Source organism: Chelonia mydas, chromosome 10 (assembly GCF_015237465.2).
Source record: "Chelonia mydas isolate rCheMyd1 chromosome 10, rCheMyd1.pri.v2, whole genome shotgun sequence".
Classification (NCBI taxonomy): Eukaryota; Metazoa; Chordata; order Testudines; family Cheloniidae; genus Chelonia; species Chelonia mydas.
The window spans coordinates 41,538,639-41,561,738 of NC_051250.2; the positions used below are offsets into that span (position 1 = coordinate 41,538,639).

The 23,100-nt window shown below is 45.5% G+C and overlaps 1 protein-coding gene across 32 annotated transcripts in view; it reads right to left on the minus strand.

Moving 5' to 3' along the window:
- Positions 1-23,100, minus strand: part of NEO1 (neogenin 1) — a 498,185-nt gene that overhangs the window by 211,040 nt on the left and 264,045 nt on the right. For all 32 annotated transcript variants that reach the window (XM_043523405.1, XM_043523409.1, XM_037911829.2 and 29 more), the window contains exon 4: positions 15,930-16,083. In XM_043523405.1, the coding sequence (XP_043379340.1) occupies positions 15,930-16,083 (154 nt within the window). The remainder of the gene's footprint in view (positions 1-15,929; positions 16,084-23,100) is intronic.

Below are 23,100 nucleotides of genomic sequence, written 5' to 3' on the forward strand. Positions count from 1 at the left end.
ATTTTTTGCACTTTCAAGCTTCAAATCTTATGAGTTATATGCAACTCAAGTGATTTTAAAATACTGTAACTAAAATTCATGAAAGATGTAAGTATTCAATCACTGCCTTCAAAGAATAATTTTCCCAGCACTAAAACCACTCCAGCCATAGCTGGAAAGTGGTTAACTCAAGTATATCAAAAGCCAAGCTTAGCATCTATGCAACCTAAGAAATAAATGGTTGTAAATACTCTGCATAATTGCATTTTTGTAAAGAAGGCAGCCATTTGAGTTCTATACAAGAGCTCCAAAATAAAACCTGTTCTACAAGGGCTTCCTACACTAAAACAGTGGGAAGACCGTGGGAAAACTAAACTTACAGATCTAAAACAGTGGGAAGACTAAACTTTCAAACTCTCCCCCATATAAACATTCAGGGCTGACTTTTGTCTTCTTTAGAAAAAAATACCTATCTTCAGATTTTATTATGTAAGCCATGTGAGTGCTTTTTCATGAACCAAACCAACAAAGAACAATACTTCTAGCTTCCCTCCTTAGGTACCCTCCCATTATATCCAGCTTTCTTATATGCTGTTCCTTATATTTAGAAGAATCTTCCAACACTCCTCACTCCCATGCACTGCTACAGACTAGGGTCCGAATGGGTAGGCAGCAGTTCTGCAGAAAAGGACCTAGGGGTTACAGTGGATGAGAAGCTGGATATGAGTCAACAGTGTGCCCTTGTTGCCAAGAAGGCCAATGGCATTTTGGGATGTATAAGTAGGGGCATTGCCAGCAGATCGAGGGACGTGATCGTTCCCCTCTAGTCAACATTGGTGAGGCCTCATCTGGAGTACTGTGTCCAGTTTTGGGCCCCACACTACAAGAAGAATGTGGAAAAATTGGAAGGCATCCAGCAGAGATCAACAAAAACGATTAGGGGACCTGAACACATGACTTATGAGGAGAGGCTGAGGGAACTGGGATTGTTTGGTCTGCGGAAGAGAAGAATGAGGGAGGATTTGATAGCTGCTTTCAACTACCTGAAAGGGGGTTCCAAAGAGGATGGATCTAGGCTGTTCTCAGTGGTAGCAGATGACAGAACAAGGAGTAATGGTCCCAAGTTGCAGGGGGGGAGGTTTAGGTTGGATATTAGGAAAAAAAAATTTCACTAGGAGGGTGGTGAAGCACTGGAATGGGTTATCTAGGGAGGTGATGGCATCTCCTTCCTTAGAGGTTTTCAAGGTCAGGCTTGACAAAGCCCTGGCTAGGATGATTTAGTTGGGGATTGTCCTGCTTTGAGCAGGGGGTTGGACTAGATGACCTCCTGAGGTCCCTTCCAAACCTGATATTCCATGATTCTATGAGTTCTTGTAAAATTTAATTTTAAACAACTGTACACAATACAAGTACACATATGTCACTAACAAAAAGCAAAACTGAGAAACAAACAACAAAAGCCTGGTTGACTGGATAAATTCCAAATCATCCAAATCCTCCAATAAAAGTGGGAAATAGAAGAATAGCAGCTGCCTCTTCTGGAACTGCAGAGCCAGATTTTTCTGCTAAAGTAGTCTTTGACATAGATTAATATAGTAAAATCTAGGGTTCACTGGTCTATAGTTATTAATTAGAGCAATCCAATCTTTCTGAGTTTGACCAAGTGGAAGGTCCAAAACTAAAAATACTTTTGTGTAAGTTCTGGCCAGTATAATTACACTTTTTTCCTTTATAATTTTATTAAAAGGCAAGCGGACAAAATACAATACTCAACCTACGTGCTTCCTCTGTTAAAACATTTTAAATTAGGATTCTATCATTGGAAGAGGTATGCTAACATAATTGCAAGGGTTATTTGTTATTAGATAGAGGCCTTTGGAGCGTTCTTCTATTTTATGTCCACCACAAAGAACAGAAGGACATTTAATTTTTCCCAAGACTGTTCTATCCAGATAATTTACAGGTCTGTACTCCAATTTGTGAACCGACTTTTCTGTTGGACGTGCTGGTTTAAAAAAATTTAAAAATAAAGAACATCTTTCAAATTATGTGAAAGGAACAGTTCCGTGTGGATACAAATTAGGAAACAGACTGAGAACAAATGTCCAGGAAGACTTAGAGACAAGGCTCTTCTATAGACAATTCCAGTTGGATGACCCCAAAAAATCTGAGGTAAAAGTAATTATGGAGATGATATACAAGGGAAAACAACACTTCAGAGAGGTTAAAAAGGTTTTGTTTTTTTAAAAAGAGCTTAGGGAATTAGGTTGAGAGTCCATGTTTCAGGAAGGCCATACTGGAAGTCCTAGTATCATGACTGCCTTAAGCAATGGTGCTTGTGCAGGTGAACAGCACAGCTGGCTGGTTCTACACTAGCTGAGAGTAAGACAGCAGAAACTGTTACCTGCAAGTCCTTTCTTGTAATCTTTCTCTCTCTCTCTCTCTCAAAAAATAAAATAAAATAAATCAAGGACAGAAGATTTGGAGGCAAAGAGTGGGTCGATGTTGTTGCATAGTCTGCAGCAATGAAACATGGTCCTCCAAAAGTCCACCTGAATGTGAAGGGACATGGCTGAAGATGAACAGTTATCCCCCATTCTGTATTTGTGCGTTTGATTTTTCTACCCTAAGTGTAGCACCTTACTTTTATCTTTGTTGAATTTCATTTTGTTGTCTATAGCCCAGTTCTCCAACTTATGAAGATCCCTCTGAATCAGGAGTGGGCAAACGTTTTGGCCCGAGGGCCACACTGGGGTTGCGAAATGGTATGGAAGGCCAGGTAGGGAAGGCTGTGCCTCCTGAAACAGCCTGGCCCCCGCCCCCTATCCACCCCCTCCCACTTCCTGCCCCCTGACCGCCCTCTCCTAGGACCCCACCCGCTATCCAACCCCCTCCGCTCCCTGACCGCCCTCTCCCAGGACGCCACCCGCTATTCAACCCCCCCTGCTCCTTGTCCCGTGACCGCCTGGGACCCCCTGCCCCTAACTGCCCCCCTGGGACCTCACCCCCTATTCAACCCCCCCAGCTTCTTGTCCCCTGGCTGTCCCCCCGCCCAGAACCTGCACCCCATCCAACCACTTCCTGACTGCCCCCCGGGACCTCCTGCCCCTTATCCAACCCCCTCCTCCCACCGCTCCCCGCCCCCTTACCATGCCACTCAGAGTGGCAGAACTGGCTTATTGGAAAGCCTGGGAGGTGGTCGGGCACAAGCCGCGCTGCCCGTGTGGTGGCATAGCTGTGGGGGAGGAGGAAGAGCAGGGGATGGCTGGGGCTAGCCTCCCCGGCCGGGAGCTCAGGGGCCAGGCAGGACAGTCGTGTGGTCCGGATGTGGCCCATGGGCCGTAGTTTGCCCACCTCTGCTCTGAATTTTAGCTTTAGCCTCCAAAGTGTTTGCACCTCCCTCCCCGCCAGCTTTGTGTTATCTGGAGCAATGGTCTCAAGATGCAGTGGGGGAGGTCTAGGTTAGATATTAGGAAAAACTATATTTCACTAGGAGGTTGGTGAAGCACTGGAATGGGTTACCTAGGGAGGTGGTGGAATCTCCATCCTTAGCGGTTTTTCAGGCCCAGTTTGACAAAGCCCTGGCTGGGATGATTTAGTTGGGGCTGGTCTTGCTTTGAGTAGGGGGTTGGACTAGATGACCTCCTGAGGTCTTTTCCAACCCTAATCTTCTACGCGTCTATGATCTGCACAAAGATGAGAATCTTTGCCTTTTGGTGTTGATGCTTCATGTCTTTGTCTCTCTTGCTCATTAGTAGCTGCCACTACCAAGGAGCCTGGGGCAGGATGAGAATACAAGTGTTCATATCCCTTAGAGGGATATAATACCTCCTCTCTCAGCTTATTTTGCTTCAGGAGGCAAGAAGGAGTGTGTCTGCCAGGATGCCTTAACTGCCTCCATAATGGCTTTGCTAATCAGCAGAATCACTCTTGCAGGGGCTGCCGATACCAGAACATCCACCAACTTGTGAGACCTTTCAATGCAGCTCCTCTGACTGAATATCCCAGAACAGAGGACACCTTTCTTAATAGATCTTGATGAGCCCTGTGGTCCTCTGGTGGTGGTGAATCGTTTGCTACCTCAACAGCCTCACCTGGTGATGAAGACGATGACGCAACAGGATGCTGAGGTTGTGGTGTATTGGAGAAGCCATCAGAGTGACTTCTGGCTGCTCAATACCAATCTCGGTATTAGGAACTGGAGAGTAATGTCACAGTTGTAGCGCCGCACAGGAGTGACCTTGAGGACAGTGAATGAGAGTTGAGAGAGAAGGGATGTCCAGAATGTCCACTGATATGGGCATGGGACCCATCCTTGTCCTGGCCATTGCCCTTTTGGAGGAACCCAGTGCTGTTATTGCTGCATGACCCATGGTGCTCAAGCCTCTGATGAAGCATAGGCTTTTCCTCTTGACTGGGACACAGATGAATATACCTCCGAGTCTGAAGTCTCTGACAATGGAGGAGCAAAACTCGTTGGATCTGGGGATAGGAAGCCTGAGCCCGGGGACAGTGGTAATGGAGATATCATTGGAGACTTGCCTCTTAACTGCACTGGCTTTTGTGGAAGTTTGGGAGGTAAAGGTACCCCAGGTTCCTGACATGGTGAGGTAGCAGCCACAGGCATAGGTACCTACTGTAAGCCTTCCATTACTACCAGGGATATTGCCACCGAGAGGCTAAGCAGGTCCCTTGCAGCTGCACTTGCCTCTGGGATGGTTGAGAGTGGCAATGACTGATGACCCTGATACCAGGATCTTTCAGTGGACAGCCTCAACAGACCTGGCACAGGTTCCAGAGGGCAATCCCTTCTTATAATCATGGAATCATAGAATATCAGGGTTGGAAGGGACCTCAGGAGGTCATCTAATCCAACCTCCTGCTCAAAGCAGGACCAACAACTAAAAACCTTAAAAACCACAAAAACTTCTAAGGAAGGAGATTCCACCACCTCCCTAGGTAACCCATTCCAGTGCTTCGCCACCCTCCCAGTGAAAAAGTTTTTCCTAATATACTTCTTAGGGAATGACTTCTCTAGGGAGCATCTCTCCCTCAAACGTCTTGCAGAGTCTCTGCCTCTACCCGGCTTCAGTACTGACAAATTTAGATTCAGACTCATAGACTTTAAGGTCAGAAGGGACCATCGTGATCATCTAGCATATTGCAGGCCACAGAACCTCACCCACTCCTGAGCGTGCTACTGAACCTGAGGAGGGACTATGCCTTTTCTTTGGCACCAGTGAAAGGAACCAAGAGCCACAGACATCTCCCGTGGGGTGTTCCATACTGACGCTGATGTGTGTGGGGCATTTTCCATATGTGACAACTCCAATGGATGGCAAAGTGCTGCCTCCATAAGTAAACACTTGAGCCTCACCACTCTATCTTTCTTTGAGCAGGGCTTAAGTCCTTTACAAATTTGACACTTGTCACCGATGTGGGATTCTCCCAAACATTTCAGACATGCTGGGTGTGGGCTGCTGACTGGCGTAGGCTTCCTGCAAGTCTGGCAGACCTTAAACCTCAGTGAGTGAGGCACCATTCCTGTACCATTCCTCACACTGAAAGATAAAAGTTAGTCAAAAAAGACCTAAAACTAAAACCTTCCGCTAAAAACTAGCTAAACTAACTCCTAACAATAAAAGGGAAAAGAGAGAGAGAGAGAGAGAGAGAAGTGAGGGAAGCACTTCTCACAACAAGTCTGAAATTGCTCCAAGAACTGCCACTGGTAGTAAGAAGGGACTGAGGGAGGTCTGCTTTCTTATACCTGCATGATAGCTGTGGGTGTTTGGGCTGCCCTGACAGGTACTGATGAGGGAAGAAGTTCTCCAACAGCTACGCACAGGGTGTACACATACCTACAGTGGAAAGGACATATGCAAGCATTCAAAGAACACATTTGTTAACTGAATTTTGGAGGGGGGGGGGGTGCACAGATATACAAAAAAACCCAAACTCAACGAGACTTGTGATAAAATCATGAGAGTTGGCAACACTGCTATCAACAGCTCAGAATTCAGTAAACTCAAAACCATTTTATATCAAAACAATCAAAGGCACTTCTCAGTGAGAGCTATAATATGCCCTATTCACCTTTCTATCTACACCCATTTTGACTGTAGAGCTGTTAAAAATGGTCAAGAGCATTATTATATTTCATAATAAGTATTTTGCTCCTACTCTCCTTGTATTCAAAAATAGATTAACTGGTTTTGCTCATACTTTCCAATAAAATTCATCTTTGGGCAGAGGCCACAAATGAAAATTTCAGCCTGACAAGTAGAACTTTCAGAATGCTGTCAAGTAGTATCACTGCTTAAATGTAGTAGGTACTACCATTCCTGCCAATAATATTGATTCACTTTTCTAGCTGGACCTCTTACTGCATACTGTGTTTGGCTGAAAGAATAAATTAAAGTCTGAAAAACAAGTTATATACTTAGATCAAAACAACACAAAAAGATTATATAGGGAAGCCTTTTCAACCAGCTAGATTTGAACAGCAGTTCTGTGCTGCAGCAGCACACCTTTTTCTATTCTGACTTTTGAAATAGGCATTTCATCATGAATCATTTAAATTCCCAATTAATAGATCTTTCTGGGTAGGTGGTGTGTGCTCAACACAAAAATACCCTTCCTGTGAAAAATACCCTCTTCTTTTCCTCAATGTCCCATTTCTCTTATTTTCTTTACTGAAACTGATTTTGCTCGAGTTAGCTTTCTGAGAGATTAAAATATTAAATACAAAGCAAACACTGGCTTGGTTCGGAGATATGCCAAAAGGTACATTACCACATTAAGCAGCAAGACTGCTCGCAGTTATATATGTTGTTGCCATTCTGAAACTCAAACTCACACTGATGGAAACGGACCAAAAAATGTTTTAAAAAAAAAAATAGAAAAAATTACCCCAGTTCATGATACACAATACCATGTTTTTATTGAATAGAACCTTGCTAGAAGAATGCATTTTCTGGGTGCTGAATTTAAATATCATATTTCCATAGATGAACAAACATAGGAAAAGCTGGTAGCAACCCTTACATTTAGTTAGCCCAGCGCTTTCAGCTATAAAGTATGCTTGTAATCTTTTCTGCAGAAGCTTGAACAGCTATATGATTTGCAACAGGACTTTAAAATCCTGCAGAGAGAAAGCCCACAGGGTAGAAAAGTATCTTTTCTTTGTCCCCTGAAATTCCATTTGGGTTTAGCTAAGTTATAAATTGTTAAAAATTGCCACTTGTGTGCCTCAAGAGAATTTTGGCAGCATGCCAACATAACGGAATGTGAATATTCTCGATTGCTGGGACCCATGCAGCCACCACCGAACACTATGCTGGAAACATGTGGGCACTGCTAGAGCAGCTGCAGTAGTGGTTAAGGGGGAGAGATCTGAAAGAAATACTCAACCCTGGACCTAGCATAGAGCACCAGAAACGCCTTAGCATAAAAAACTCCTCCTGTTGCCAGCTAATATAGTTAGTCCTGTAGTTCAAGAGGTAAAGGCCTGTGATGCAAGTTCTTGAAGTTCCAGGACTCAAAACCCTGATGCTGCTGCTTATTTATTTGAAGAAAGGCACTACAGTTGTATAATATAATTTGTCTTTACCATTTTTCTTTTAAAAATCTCTAGAAAATTACATATACAAATGTTTAAAAGGTCATTTAAAGTTTAGATTGCAAAGTCAAACACCTGGAAGTTAGGAAAAGCTAGATTGTGTATACACAGAACAAAACAGTTTTTAATTACAAGACCACGTTCTATTTTTCCTCAGGACCTCTGCCTCATGCACAGGCTGGACATACAAGGAGACAGAATTAATTTTCTATGGGCAACTGGATTTAAGAGGCCATTATTGTTTTTAAAAAATGCATTTTGGCATGGTGCACAAAACAAATAGTCCATCCTTTTGACAACTGAGAAAGACTCCTCTGTAACTTCAGTGTGCTGAACAGTTTGGCTATAATCTTTCTAAGAAGTTAATATTTTGCTAGATAATCATTTACAAGGGATTATTCATTGCCTTTTGGCATGTGAGATGGTTAATCAGTTACATTTCTTTAAAAGATCTGTTTAATTAACCACTTACTCTTGAAAGGGAAGCTTTCAGTTAACTATAATTTACAGTACTGCATTTCTTTTAATCTATTTCACACGCAAAGCACCAATGCTTCCTCCTATCTCTCTCTAGCTATGACAGATCACGTACCTAAACATAAGAGTACAAGCTTTAAAATAGGGTTTCTCAACCTATGGCTCATGACCGAAAATTAGCTCACCAGAATGTGTCAGGGTTGCCTGGGCTCAGCTCCTCAACCCAGGAGCTGCAGCCTGGAGCATGGGGTCACAGTGGTGCTCAGGTTTGGCACAGTCATCCCTACATCATGATGACAGGCGGCTGGGTGGGTCAAATCTGAGTGAGTAGCACTGTGACCCCATGCACCAAGTTGCAATGTCACTCAAAAACGATTACCCCGGAAATCAAAATGCTCAAAGCGGGAAGCTGAGCCCAATCAGCCCCCAAGACAGACGCCAAGAGGGAGTGGGCTGTGTCATGTTCTCCTGTAAGTACTGCTCGCCTGATATACTCCCCCACCCTCACAGCTGCCCAACACCTCATCTCCCATACCCTATCTTGCCTTCCAGCCTAGACCCCGTAATGTACCTCTCCCCCACAGCCAGGCAACTCCCGTTCTGTCACACGGCCCATGCAGGCCTCTAGCCCCCAGATCTTCCCCCACAAGAACCCAGCCTCTTCTGTCCCTCAACTTCTTTCCCCAGAACTCCAAATCCCCTCCACCCCTTTTATCCTCTGCCCCCACAGACTGGGGGAGGAGGGCTTGTCTTCTAAAAGCATGACTTGCATCACTCATTGCTGAACTTATGAGGCAGTGTTGCACGTCATTTCTTGCAGTCAGTGACTGGTAAATCTCATGGCAATGTCACTACATGTTGGGGTAACAAACGTCCTTAGAGTCTTACCCTTGTATGAGTTAGCCAGGATTTTTAAAATAATATTTCAGTGGAGGTTTTGAAAGGAATTAGTCTGGCAAATATTTTGTCATGGGGAGCTAATTTCACAATTTACTATGTGCCTCCCATAGCTTTGCTTCAAATAATAATTCCATGAAATTGTTTAAACTTGCAAAGACTGACACCATTAAAATTCACTCATGCTGGAATATGAAATATTTCTTTACTTTAAATCCTGTTGAAATCTTTGACAAACATTCCATCAAACCAAATATATCCACTGCATCTGGCTCACATTATAAATATTCTTTCCAGAAGGCGCAGTCCGCTGAATTGCTAAGAATAAGCTTTCTTAGAATTATAGATTTTAATTGAACACATAGCTTGAGAGGACAATTTCTTTAATTCTATAAAGGGTGATTTGCCACAGTTAAAAAACAGAATGTAAAATGGTTATGTTATCAAATAAAGTAATGAGTCTAGTGGTAAGAAAAGGGTACTGTTAAAGCTAACGCTACAGCATGATTAAAGAAAAACAGCTTTATTTTCCGCCTTTAATATTTCCTCTTGTCTTCAGCTCCACTTTCCTGATTTTCATTCCTGAAACTATCAGGTCTTTTACTGGAAATCAAACCAATCAGACACCCCCAGTATTCCATTCACCTTACAGGGTTCACAGAAAGGAGATCCCCTCTCCCAAATACTTCATGTCCACTCTTTGGGGACTAGATCCCACCCTTTGCTCATTTTTTTTTTTTAACATGAACTTTAACTTCTTTTTTTAATGAGGTCTCAATGTACATAAAAAAATCTGTCCAGACCTTAATTAGCAAGTTTATGTTTGTGAGAATGGTCATAAGGGAGAAGTATTATAGTTAGCAAAAACAAGCTATTTCAGAATTTACCAATAGCTCAGAGTAATAGATTTTTTTAAAATTAGATTTTATTTAAACTCGATTTTTTGAATTTCAAATATATTTTTCTTTAAAAATAAATCTATTTAAGATTAAATTTGAAGTTATGACACACTATATTAAGGCCTACACTTAGTATAATCTATTACAATAATTTAAATTAAACAATATTCAAGCAGTACATGTACGCTGGCAAAGTTTTAAGGAAAGTCAAACCACTGAACTGGTGAAGTCACTATCTGAGCACTTGGAACCAGAATTTGCTGAGATGGTACACCACCTTTTGACAGTCTGCAGATATAGAGAATATTTACTTCATTTTAGCTTATTCAGTTAGTTCAGTTCACTGACTGGCTCATTCAGAGTTGAGAAATCGATAAGGAGTCGAAAAAGGAAAGCTTATTTTCCTTTACCAATTGATGAATAAAAATGAAGTATGAGGATGAGATCTACTACTTCTAAAATCTTGAAGGACCTGGTGACTAGAAACAATCAGTTGAATATATTAACTACAGATCATACTTTCTTTGTTTAATAAATAAGAGTTTTATATGCAAAACATATTTTGATAAACTTATTTTGTTTTTATGTATCCAGCACATTTAAGGTTTGTTTTTTTTAAAATTTAACTAATGTAAAGCTATTTTAAAATGCTGGTTTTGTGCATTTTTAATTGAATTCAAATTTCCATCCAAATGCAGCTTAACACAAATCAAATATAAAATTAAGCATCAACTAGTAAATAGAAATGCATCACTAACCATTTACTAACAAAATAAAAATAAACGAAGAATCTGAAAAAAATTATGTTAAGCTATGTAATTGCTTCAGTTAAGCATATCCTCCTGGGTAGCAAAAAGAAGTACCAAATTTTGATAGTTACCAACTAATGAGAATCTTTCTTCAGAAAAATAACTAAAAAGTACAATTGCAAAACAAGATTAAAATAGATGATTTAAGTCAAGATTTCCTGCTTGCTGATTAAAATCATCATTTAAAAAAATCAAAGAATTAAATCACTTTGATTTAAACCAATTCACCCTGCTTTATACAAAGGACAAAAATACTTCAAAAAAATTTCGAATTCTGAATCGGAATTGCTACTCTAACATAGAATCATAGAAGAATAGGGTTGGGAGAGACCTCAACATGCTTGATTGTGTGCTGGAATGAAACAGGAAAGAAAAATAGAATGAGTGTTCAGGTGTCTTATATATGGATACTAGGTATTTTTACAACTTGGCTGGGAAACAGAAGGCTATGAAAAATACTGCAATGAGAAAAAGGTATTCCCTACTAGACTTTGCGTAAGAAGATAAGCAGTGGTGTGTAATTGTGCAGAATAGATTAACGTTTTTAAAGTGGAATTTATAACCAAAATTTACATCAAGGGAAAACAAGATACTAACTAGCATAGTAAATCATCCATGGAAGCTTCGGTTTCAGAATGGTAGCCATTTGATCACACAGCAGGATTTACTGCACGTTAGAGAAGAACACCAATTTTCACTAAATCTGCTCAAACAATACTATGGTGAATAGTGAGGCAGAGTTCAGAGTAGCAGCCGTGTTAGTCTGTATTCGCAAAAAGAGAAGGAGTACTTGTGGCACCTTAGAGACTAAAAAATTTATTTGAGCATAAGCTTTCGTGAGCTGAGGGAGCTGGACAGCTGTTTGGTTTCTACAGAAAATCATCTGTCCTTTCAAATGTTGTATCACACGTGCAGCAGTCTTAAAAGAACTCAACAAATTCTACAGAAAAGAAATGTTACTTACCCTAACCATAACTAGAGTTCTGCGAGACGTGTGATCCCTGTGTCTTTGTTCTCCCACCAGGAGAATGATGTTAGAACACTGTTGAGAATTGAGAGTTGTTTGTTCAGGTTGTCTTTGCTCAGAACATAGACTGTCCATAAAGATGCCTGGAGGCACTGGAGATGGAGCTTTGTGAAGAGTGCCACATAGGTGAAGGTGGGCATGTGGTCTAGAAGGACCTGACAAGATCAAATTGTAATCTGAGAACTCATCTGAAGCTGAGCTATGAGGTCCCTCATCGCATGGACTCTGTCTTCAGGTAAGTCTGAGTTGCTGTAGAAGTTTATTTGTCAACTCAGTTTGTTATAATTAATAAAATCACATTTAGAAATTAACGCCTGACAATTTGTAATGCGAAATTGTACACTAGTGAAGGAGGAACTCCTCTTTGCAAAGAGATCTAATCTTTTGGCATCTTTGTCTAAAGGAGTAGACCCAGGCTGGTGCAGTCTGTTGCATTTGGTGATAGCTTGAACCATCAGACGTGGGGTGAGAAAACAAATATTTTTCCACTTTAGATGGTACAAAGTACTTTTTATTGATCCTTTGGGGGAGAGGGCACAGGTGGCCAGAGTGTGCCAGACTACCTTGGTTGGCTCCAATATAGTTTTCTTGATCAGAAGCACCACCTTGCTAGGCCCAGCAGTCTGAAGGAGGTTCAACAACTTGTGAGTAGGGCCCTGGACTTCCTCCAGGGGAATCTGGAGTGACTCCACAATACTCTTCAGGAGGTTCTTAAACTGTTTATAGTTGTTGGGTGACAATGGCAAGGCCAGTGACATCACCTCCTCAGGTGATGAGGATGAAAGCGCTGCAGAAGGATTAACTGGGTTTGTCTTTTTGGGTTGATCATCCTCCTCATAATTCTCAGGAGTTAGCTGCAGTTCCTCCCTAAGCAGCAACCTTTGCACTCCCACCTCAGATCCTTTGAAATTGGGACAGCTGAAATAAGAATCCCAAGAACCCAAAAAGAGCCAGTGAGTGGAATCGTAAGGGTGAGGGTACCACTGGTCCTGAACCTTGTGGTGTGCTCTCCGAGGGTGCCCAGAGACTCTGAAGCCCTGTCAGTTAATATCATACCTCAGAACAGGCAGAGGAACTACTGTCTCAGCCTCCAGCTCACCTGAGTAGGACTTTTCAGCTTCCACTGGCAGAGACAATGGTACCATGCATTTTGTGATACCTTGGCTGGTGGACAGTACTAGCGAATGGTGCACCAATGGTATGGGTATCACTTTCGAAACAACTGGTTCCACAAGTATTAGCGACTTCTGGTTTGAAATAAAGACCAAGTCTTCCACGATAGTGTATCTGGGTCTCACAGGTGGGGAGCAGAATGGGCTTCTGCCTTTTGGTAGAGCCAACCGTGCTTATTTCAGTCAATGTCAGCATTGCCAAGTCCTTCTTCCCGCTGTGCTGTGTCAGTGCAGCCAGCACTTCCCTTGTCTCTCTTGCTAGCACTGGGGTCGTTCCTGCCCCTCCTGTGGCTGGCTATTTCAGGCTGCTCTTGGCCCTTGGTACCAGCAGTTCAGACCCACACACCTCGCAAGCTCCTGACCCACCCATTCTGAGGTGTGGAATCTCATTTGTTTGGGAAGGTGCAGGGAGTGGATTTTTCCTGTTTCTTATGGGGGTATTTGTCCTTACCCTTCTCCTATCACTTGCTAGCGTCCTTAGGCATGGTGTCTGCCGGACCAGAGCCAGGGGGTGTCTTGTGGGGCAGATTACCTGGGGGCAGACTGGGGCCTCATTGTCTACTTCATTAGGTGTGTTTGGAACCAGAACTCACAGGATTGCTGATTCTCTAATGCAAAATAAGCACAAGTCATGACACTCACTCCCCAGGAAGACCCAGGTGCAGGCCATGCAGGATTTGAAACTGGAGATCTTAGGCATATTAAGAACCCCAAAGAGTGCATGATGAGTGATGGACAGGGAACGCCTAAACCCTGAAACACTATCTACACTAATGAACTCCTAAATTCGTAAAAAACAATGATCCAACAGTAAGCTATTTCCAAAAAAAGCTAGACTCGAACAGGAACAGCTAGCAAAACTGCAGGGGTTCCATCTCAAATCATAAGCAGCAAAAAGGAACTGGAGAAGCAGGCTATAAATGTCACCCCTCATGTCCTTGATTCAGAGCACAAGGAGGCAGTGGGCACAGGCACGAACCAACAGACACTGCTAGTAAAAAATCTTCTGGTCTCATACACATGAAGTGTACATGCACTCACACTGGAAGACACATAGGGACCGTCACTCAAATAGAACTATGTTCTATGAAAAAAGAATTAAGAACTCATTTTCTGCAGAGTGAGGCAAATCAAATTTTCTTCTTTATTACCATCAAAATAAATTTTATGTCAACAAATACACTTCTCTAAGGAAAGAGCCATAACACAAATGGAATCAACTTTAGCCAGCAACAGCCAAATACCTCTCTCGTCCCCTAGCTGACCAAAGAGACTTTGTAGCATAATATGTAAAAAAAGGCTTTTAGGGCCCCACCCCTTATTTATTCCCTCTCTTTTGTAGAGGTAAACATTTATTTTGAGCTTTAAAGGAAAAAGAAATATTCCTCTTAACTATCTTTCTCAGAGACTAGATGTCCACTGATGTAGTAACCATTAGCTCATACAGGTGTATGGAGTCATCAGGGGCTATGCCTACACTGCAATAAAACACCTGCAGCTCTCCCATGTAAGCTAACTTGGGCTGCAGGGCTATAAAACTGCAGTGTAGATGTCTGGTGCCTGGGTTATGAGACCGACACACCTGCATGTCCTCTATGGGGTCCCGGAGCCCAGGCTCCAGCCCAAGCCTGGAGGTCTCCACTGCAATTGTACTGTCCCACAGCCTGAGTTCTGTGAGCCCGAGACAGCTGACACGGGCCAGCCGCAGGTTTTATTGCAGTGTAGACATACCCTGTGAGGCTGGCCTGAAAAGACCCACACGCCCACTTACATTCTAGACCACTGGCCTTTAAATCTAGAAAAAGACGTGCAATACTCAGTCCTAAATCAATGAATCAAGGTTGTACAATGAAGGAGACTTGCCTGTAGATCTCAGCCTCATCTGTTGCAGAGGTTGTAAAATATATAGTGATTCAGGCAGGAGATTACAGGAAGAGAAAGGATGATCTCATGAGGAAGGCAGTTGAATTCTACCATGGAGAACTGGATTCTATCCCTGTCTCTGTCACAGAGTCCCTGTGTGACTCCTGGCAAATGCTTAAACCAAACTTTCATGTGTGGTCACTAATTGTATGCTCCTATGTTTCTGGGTGCTCAAATTGAGGCCCTCGGATCTGAACTGATGAAGGGCTGAACACTTAGAGCTGCAACTGAAGTCAGTGGGAGCTGGGTTTTGAATATATAAAGTGCTATATAATGCTATCTACACTGAAAAATCAAGTCTGAGGCATCTCATACTGGACACCAAAATTATTGGATACTTTCAACCTTGATTTCTGTGCCTCAGTTTCTCATCTGTAAAATGGGCACATTACCACCTAATCTCACAAATGTATTGTGAAAATAAATTAATATTTGTAAACCACTCAGATACTCTAGAGATAAGCACCACAAAAAAAGTCCATGAGGAAATTAATAAATGTCTTCAAAGCAGGGTTTGAATAGTACGGAGTAAATAAGGCATGGGACCATACAGTGAACAATGAGGACAAAAAAATACTCAATAGGTGCTCATTAATTGAGTACTGTCCTTTCTGTGCACTGAATGAGGCAAGGATTCTATGGAAAACATAGCATTTGATCATGTAATTAAAGAATATCATAATGCATATGAAGAAGGGAGCCCAATTAGGTTGCAAAGGTAACCTTAATTCTGGAATTTCCGTATTTTCGAATGTTTGACTTTGCAACCTCAACATTCTTTTAACAGTTTTGTGTGCAATTTCCTGTTTTGAAATATCAAACAAATAAACACATGCGATCATGTGGCATCATACTGACACTCCTGTGGTTTAGATCCACTGTTATTTTATCAGTGTTCTGGATTGACTGAGTTGGTCTGCCCACCCTACATGGCACAAGGCTTGTCACAACTCTCAACCTGAAGACCGCCACATTAGAACAGCAGAACCTACTGTGTCACTTTAAAATTAAGCAGAAGCTGCGTGGACTTAGGGTCTAAAACCATAAGTCTGACTTGGCATAATAATTCCTATATCACTAAGTTTAGGTAATGGGAAAGTCAATTTCAATTTACAAGCCATTACTTACTCTTCTATGGTAAGTTCTTCTTCATTTCTCATCCACTTGATAACTGGAGTTGGAAATCCTGAAGTGACACATGGGAAAACTGCACTTTGTCCAGTAACTTTGGTAAGTGGAGAAGGTTGCCTCAGAAACACCAGGTTTAATGGAACCTCTGGATCTGCAAATATTTTGTAAACAAAATGACAATGAATTTATCAAACACTGAATAAAGACAATGAGATTATCAAGTTAACCCCAGTATATTGCTTCCCTTCAGTAGTAAACACAGTGTTCAAAACAATGAAGCAGCTAGTTTCTTCTCTACCTCTTTTTGGTGAAGCTACAATAAACACAAAACTATAAAGCCAAGAAGGCATTTCTACAGAACACTAATTTGTCTTACCTATAAATTGAGTTTCTGCAAAGGGCTAATCTAGGATTAACTGGCTGCATCTGATTTCCCGCTCCAGATATGCAAATTGACTGTTCTGCTGTTGGAGTTCTGGTTTCTCAAGAGCAGTCTGCTCCAAATTCCCCAGGAAACAACCTGAGCAACTAGCTATACCTACAAAACTTGGAAACAGCCACTCAGTAAGTGGAGGTTACTTACCTGTAACTGGAGGAGCTTCGAGATGTGTGGTGCCTATCTGAGTTACACTGCACCATGCATCTGGATCTGGAGATTTTGAAAGTAGTAGTGTCTGTTGGTCTACGCACCGGACCCTTGGTTCACCTCATGGTTCCATCTGAGGTGATAAAGGCACGGCAGACCATCCGCATGTCTAGTTCTTTCTTCACTGCAAATCCAACAGATCCACAGTAGAGGGTGAGAAGTGGAATACAGATAGGGACAACATCTCAAAGAACCTCTAGTTTCATGTAAGGAAAAGACGGTTACTCATCTTTGTAACTGTTGTTCTTCGAGACTTATTGCTCATATCCATTCCAATTAGGTGTGCATGTGCCGCGTGTATGATCATCGGAGAATTTTTTACCCTAGCAACACCTGGGGGTTGGCTGTGGAGCCCCCTGGACTGGCACCTTCATGGCGCTGGATATATACCCCAGCTGACCCAGCGTCCCCTCAGTTCCTTTTTGCCAGCTACTCCGACACAGGGAAAGGAGGGCGGGTTTGGAATGGATATGAGCAACACATCTCAAAGAACAACAGTTACAAAAGTGAGTAACCGGCTTTTCTTCTTCGAGTGCTTGCTCATATCGATTCCAATGAGGTGACTCCCAAGCCTTACCTAGACCGTAGGGTCGGTGTGAGATGTTGCTGAGTGTAGCACTGCTGAACCAAATGCAGCATCGTCTCTGGACTGCTGGACTATTGAATAATGAGAACCAAAAGTATGCGCTGAAGACCAAGTAGCCGCTCTACAGATCTCCTATATCGGAACCTGTGCCAGGAAAGTGGCTGATAAGGCTTGAGCCCTTGTAGAATGGGCATTGAGGGGCTTGGCCGGAACACTGGCCAGGTCATACCAAGCACGGATATAGGAAGTGATTCAAGAGGAGACGCGCTGTGAGGAGACCGGGAGGCCTTTCATCCGGTCGGCCACTGCAACAAAGAGCTGGGTCGTCTTTCTGAACGGATTCGTACACTCAATATAGAAGGTGAGGGTCCTACGAATGTCGAGGGAGTGTAGCCATTGCTCTCGCCAAGTAGCATGTGGCTTCAGGTAGAAGACTGGGAGGAAAATGTTCTGGTTGACGTGGAAAGTTGATACCACCTTGGGAAGGAAGACAGGGTGAGGGCATAGTTGCACCTTGTCTTTGTGGAAGACCATGTACGGTGGTTCTGAAGTGAGACCTCTGATCTCAGACACACGCCTCGCCGAAGTGATAGCCACAAGGAAGGCTGTCTTCCAAGAGAGGTAGAGAAGTGAGCATGGGGCCATCAGCTCGAATGGGGCCCCCATAAGTCTAGAAAGGACCAGATTAAGATCTCATGAGGGTAGAGATGGTCCAGACCTTTATGAAATCTACTGACCATAGGGTTGGAGAAGACCGAGCGAGGGTTTTCTGCTACCTAGCAGTACCTACTGCAGCAAGTGGGAGCAGAGGAGCTCCAACTGAGTTAGCCACACAGCATCCATGCCGTGAGATGGAGGGATTGCAGGTCGGGGTGACAGAGACGGCCGTGGTCTTGTGAGATCAGGTCTGGCCAAAGTGGGAGTGGAATCGGCGCGTCTACCGATAACTCCAGTAGCGTGGTGTACCAGTGTTGCCTGGGCCACGCTGGGGCGACCAGAATCAGCCGTGCTCTGTCCCTGCGCAACTTGAGCAGGACCTTGTGGACTAATGGGAATGGAGGGAAGGCGTAGAACAGTTGTCCCTTCCACGGGAGCAGGAAGGCATCTGATAGAGAGCCCGGGGAGCGCCCCTGGAGAGAGCAGAATGTTTGGCACTTCCGATTCCTGTGTGAGGCAAACAGGTCGACCTGGGGAAACCCCCACCTCAGGAAGATGGAGTGGATGACATTGGGACGAATTGACCACTTGTGAGACTGGAAGGACCTGCTGAGGCGATCTGCCAGTGTGTTCTGGACCCCCGGGAGAAAAGACACCACCAGATGGATAGAGTGGGCTATACAGAACTCCCACATGTGAATGGCCTCCTGACAGAGGGGGGATGAACAGGCTCCCCCTTGTTTGTTGATGTAGAACATGGCCGTGGCGTTGTCTGTGAGGACTACCACACAATGGCCATATAGTCGCTCCCGGAATGCCTGACACACCAGGCACACTGCCATCAGTTCTCGTATATTGATGTGCAGAGATAGCTCGGTGACAGACCACAGACCCTGTGTCTGGACGTCCCCAACATGGGCACCCCAACCCAGGGATGAGGCATCTGTAACAAGGAGGGCTGAGGAGTGTGAAATGGGACCCCTTTGCATACCATTCTGGGATCTAGCCACCAACAGAGAGAGCTTAGGACCGATTCTGGGACGGTGACCACCATGCTTAAGCTGTCCCGACCTAGACGATAGACTGTTGTCAGCCATGCCTGAAGTGGGTGGAACCACAGTCTGGCATGCCTGGTCACATAAGTGCAGGAGGCCATGTGCCCCAGAAGGCTCAGACACATTTTCACCACTGAGGTTGGAAAACTTTGAAGGTTGTGGATAAGGTTTGCCAGAGACTGAAATCAGGTATCTGGTAGGAGAGCTCGGGCAAGTCTGGAATCTAAGATTGCCCTAATGAACTCTATTCTCTGGGTTGGTTCCAGAGTTGACTTTTCCACATTGAGTAGAAGGCCCAACTGATGACACGTGGCTATGGTAACTTGAACGTGGGACTGCACCTGTTCCTTGGCGCTGCCTTGGATAAGCCAATCGTCGAGATACGGAAACACTTGAATCCGCTTCCAACGGAGGTAGGCTGCCACGACAGCCATACATTTGGAGAATATTTTGGGGGCCACAGAAAGGCCGAAAGGAAGAACCGCGAACTGATAGTGTTCGCGGTTGACCACAAAGCAAGGAAGTGTCTGTGCACTGGATGGATTGCTATGTGGAAGTACGTGTCCTTCATGTCGAAGGGGGCGTACCAGTCTCCAGGATCCAGGGAAGGAATAATGGTCTCCAGTGACACCATACAGAACTTCAGCTTTACCATGAATTTGTTGAGTCCGCATAGGTCCAGGATAGGCCTAAGCCCACTCTTTGCCTTGAGGATTAGGAAGTAACGGGAGTAAAATCCTCTGCCCCTGAGCTCTCTTGGAACCTCCTCGATCGCCCCCATGGTCAGGAGCATTTGGACCTCCTGTACAAGGAGTTGCTCGTGAGAGGGGTCCCTGAAGAGGGATAGGGAGGGTGGATGGGAGGGAGGGGAGAAAGAAAATTGGAGAGAATATCCCCTTTCCATCGTGCGAAGAACCCAACGATCTGTAGTTATGAGAGACCACGCACGGTGGAAATGGGAAAGACGATCCCAGAATGGAGGGGAAAGATCTTGGTTGGTGACTGGTACACTGTCCTCGGGCGCACCTTCAAAAGTTTTGTTTGGGTCCTGCCAGTGGCTTGGGCAGGCCTTGGTTCTATCCGGACTTGTGGGTTTTCTCCTGCCACCTTGCCCCCACCTCCTATAAAAGTCCTGCCTCGGCCAAGGAGAGGGATAGGATCGTGGAGGCTGCAGCTTAAAGGGTCTACACCGAGTGACCGGTGTGTGCATTCCTAGGGAGCGCATTATGGCCCTGGAATCTTTGAGGCTTTGGAGCCTAGAGTCAGTTTTGTCAGAAAACAGGCCCTGCCCCTCAAATGGAAGGTCCTGTAGGGTTTGCTGCAGTTCTGGCGGTAGGCCAGACACCTGAAGCCACGATATGCGGCGCATGGCTATGCCCGATGCAAGGGTCCTGGCAGCAGAGTCTGCAGCATCCAAGGAGGCCTGTAAGGATGTCCTGACCACCTTTTTGCCTTCCTCTACTAGGGCCCCAAACTCGTCTCTGGACTCCTGAGGCACTAACTCCTTAAATTTTAACATGGAGTTCCATGAATTATAGTCATAGCAGATCAGGAGCGCCTGCTGGTTCGCTACCCTGAGCTGCAGCCCTCCGGAGGAGTAAATCTTGTGCCCGAATAAATCGAGACACCTGGAGTCCTTTGATTTGGGTGCCAGAGCCTGTTACCCATGTCGCTCCCTCTCATTCACCGAGGCTACCACAACTGAACACGGCTGACGGTGAGTGTACAGGTACTCATACTCCTTGGAGGGATAAAGTATTTCCTCTTCACTCCTTTAGCCATCGGAAGGAGGGAAGCAGGCATCTGTTAGATTGTCTTAGCGGTGGTTGGATGGTACATATGATTGGCAGAGCTACTCGGGACGGGGCCTCCGCTGATAGGATATCCACCACCGGGTCTTCCAATTCTATCACCTCCTCCGCTTGGAGGTTCATATTACGTGCCATCCTATGCAGGAGGCCTTGGTGGGCACGAAGGTCTATTGGAGGGGGACCCGAGATTGTTGTCCCAGCCACTGCCTCATCTGGAGAAGACAAAGACGCTGCCATTGGGGCTAGAGGGTCCAGTGGTGACTCCTGCTGGGATGGTTCCTGTTCTCCGTGGTCCACGACGCCGGGGTCTGGGGCTTGCTCAGGGGTCGGGGCTGCAGTTTCCATGCCCCCCAGAGTGGGACAGCTTATGGTGGCCTCTGGCACCCGAGGTTCTGAGTGGGCTGAGCGGGAGGCCCCTGACAGGACTCCCTGGACTTGTGGTAAGCCCTCAGGGTCCAAAAGGGCCATTGTGTAGGCCCCTGGCTAGGATCATGGCCTTCCTCCTGCCAGTGTCCGGCATGACCCTCACTGTGGCCAGGAGCCGAGTACCCCGGGCGTGAGCCACCATCGGACTGAGACAAATGGGAGGCAGATAGTGAGAGCCAAGGCGGTGCTGAACGTGATTGCGTCGAGTCTCCAGGACACGGTGCAGATCAGTACCAGGCCGCAGGTGACTGGTGCCATCAAGACGCTGGGATGTGGTGCCGGGACCGAGACCGGTGCCGAGGTCTGGGTTGGTACTGGGATCCAGACCTCGACGATGACCGTCTGCGGGAGCGGTGCCGAGATCTCCTCCGGGATGGAGATCGGTGCACCGAGCGGTCCCGGGAGTCCCAGCGGTCCCATGAGCTGGAGCGATGCCGTGAGCTGGATCGGTGCCGTGAGTATGACCGGCGACACGAGGGGGAATGTCGTTGGGACTGCGAGCATCATCGGTACTGTGCACGGTGTCAGGAGCGAGATTGAATCCGCAACCATGACCGGTGCCATAGTTCCACCAGAGGAGTTATCGGCCAGATCAGGGCTGGCTTGCCCCGGGACAGTACTGCACGAGCCGGAGCCGCGGTTTGTGGTGAGGCCGACTCCATCAGGGTGATGAGATCTCGCGCCACCGTGAAGGTTTCCAGTGTTGATGGGAGCCAGAGCTCAACCACGCTACATGTCGGGCAGCCTGTGCACACTGGACTCAACGGCTCTTCTCTCAGTGCCGGAGTCAATGGTGTCGACGTCGGCGCTTGCACTCTCAGTTGCTCCGTAACCGGACACGACTCCGAGGGCAGCCTCAGAGGTGCCGGCGACTGCTGAGGTGGATCAGTTGATTCTGGCGTGCGGTGCCGCTTCCAGCCAGGTGAATGAGATTGGCTCCGGACCAGTTGCGCCGGTTGCGGTGTCGGGGAAGTATGGTGCCGCCGGTCTCTGCTAGAGTCCATCTGCGGTGCAGTACCTGCTGCTGTCGCCGGGGTGCTGCGCACCGAAGCGCCTGGCGCTGGGTCATGGCACGCCGCTGGAGGATCCGGGCTAAGGGCCACCTCCATTAGGAGCTGCTTCAACCTAAAGTCCCGCTCCTTCTTGGTGTGGGGCCAGAATGCTTTCCAAATTTTGCACTTGTCCACCTGGTGGGACTCCCCCAGACACTTGAGACAGGAGTTGTGGGGGATGCCAGCTGGCATAGGCTTGGAACAGGCTGAACAAGGCTTAAAGCCCAGAGCCTTGGGCATGAGCCCAAGCGGCAAGTGAGGAGGAGAGGGAAAGACCCCTTCCAACCCACTACCCTAACTTTATATATACACAACTACACTACACTAACTATAGAACTATACGAACTGTGGAAAAGAGAGAACGCTAGGGAAAGTGGAGAACAGCAAAGCCGCGCTCCACAGTTCCAATGACCGTCATGGGCGGTAAGAAGGGGCAGCAGTGGAAGAGTAGGGAAGGTGTAGTTGATTTTCTTGCTACTAGTTTCCCCTCCATTATTGCTTGGAAGTCAGCCTGGTCTTGTGGCAGTTTTTCAGCAAAATCCTCCAATTTGCTGTAATGAAGGAAATCGTATTTGCCAAGTAATGCCTGATAATTCGAGATCCTGAATGGAAGGCTGACTGAGGGGAGAAGACCTTGCAGCCCAAAAGGTCCAGCTGCTTGCCTTCCCTGTCAGATGTGCTGGAGCATGGATGCTGTTGTCGAGCTCATTCCATCACTCCCTGGACCACAAGTGAATTGCGGGTGGGGTGGGGAAGGTGTGAGAAAAACTCATACCCCTTGGCTCTCACATAGTAGCATTTATCTGCCCTGTTGGTGGTAGGCATACATGTGGCTGGCATATGCCAAACCATTCTAGCTGGCTTGGGGATGGCATCAATTGGCAGAGCAACTCTACTCATCACCAATGAGTGAAGTGTGTCCAGCAGCTTATGAG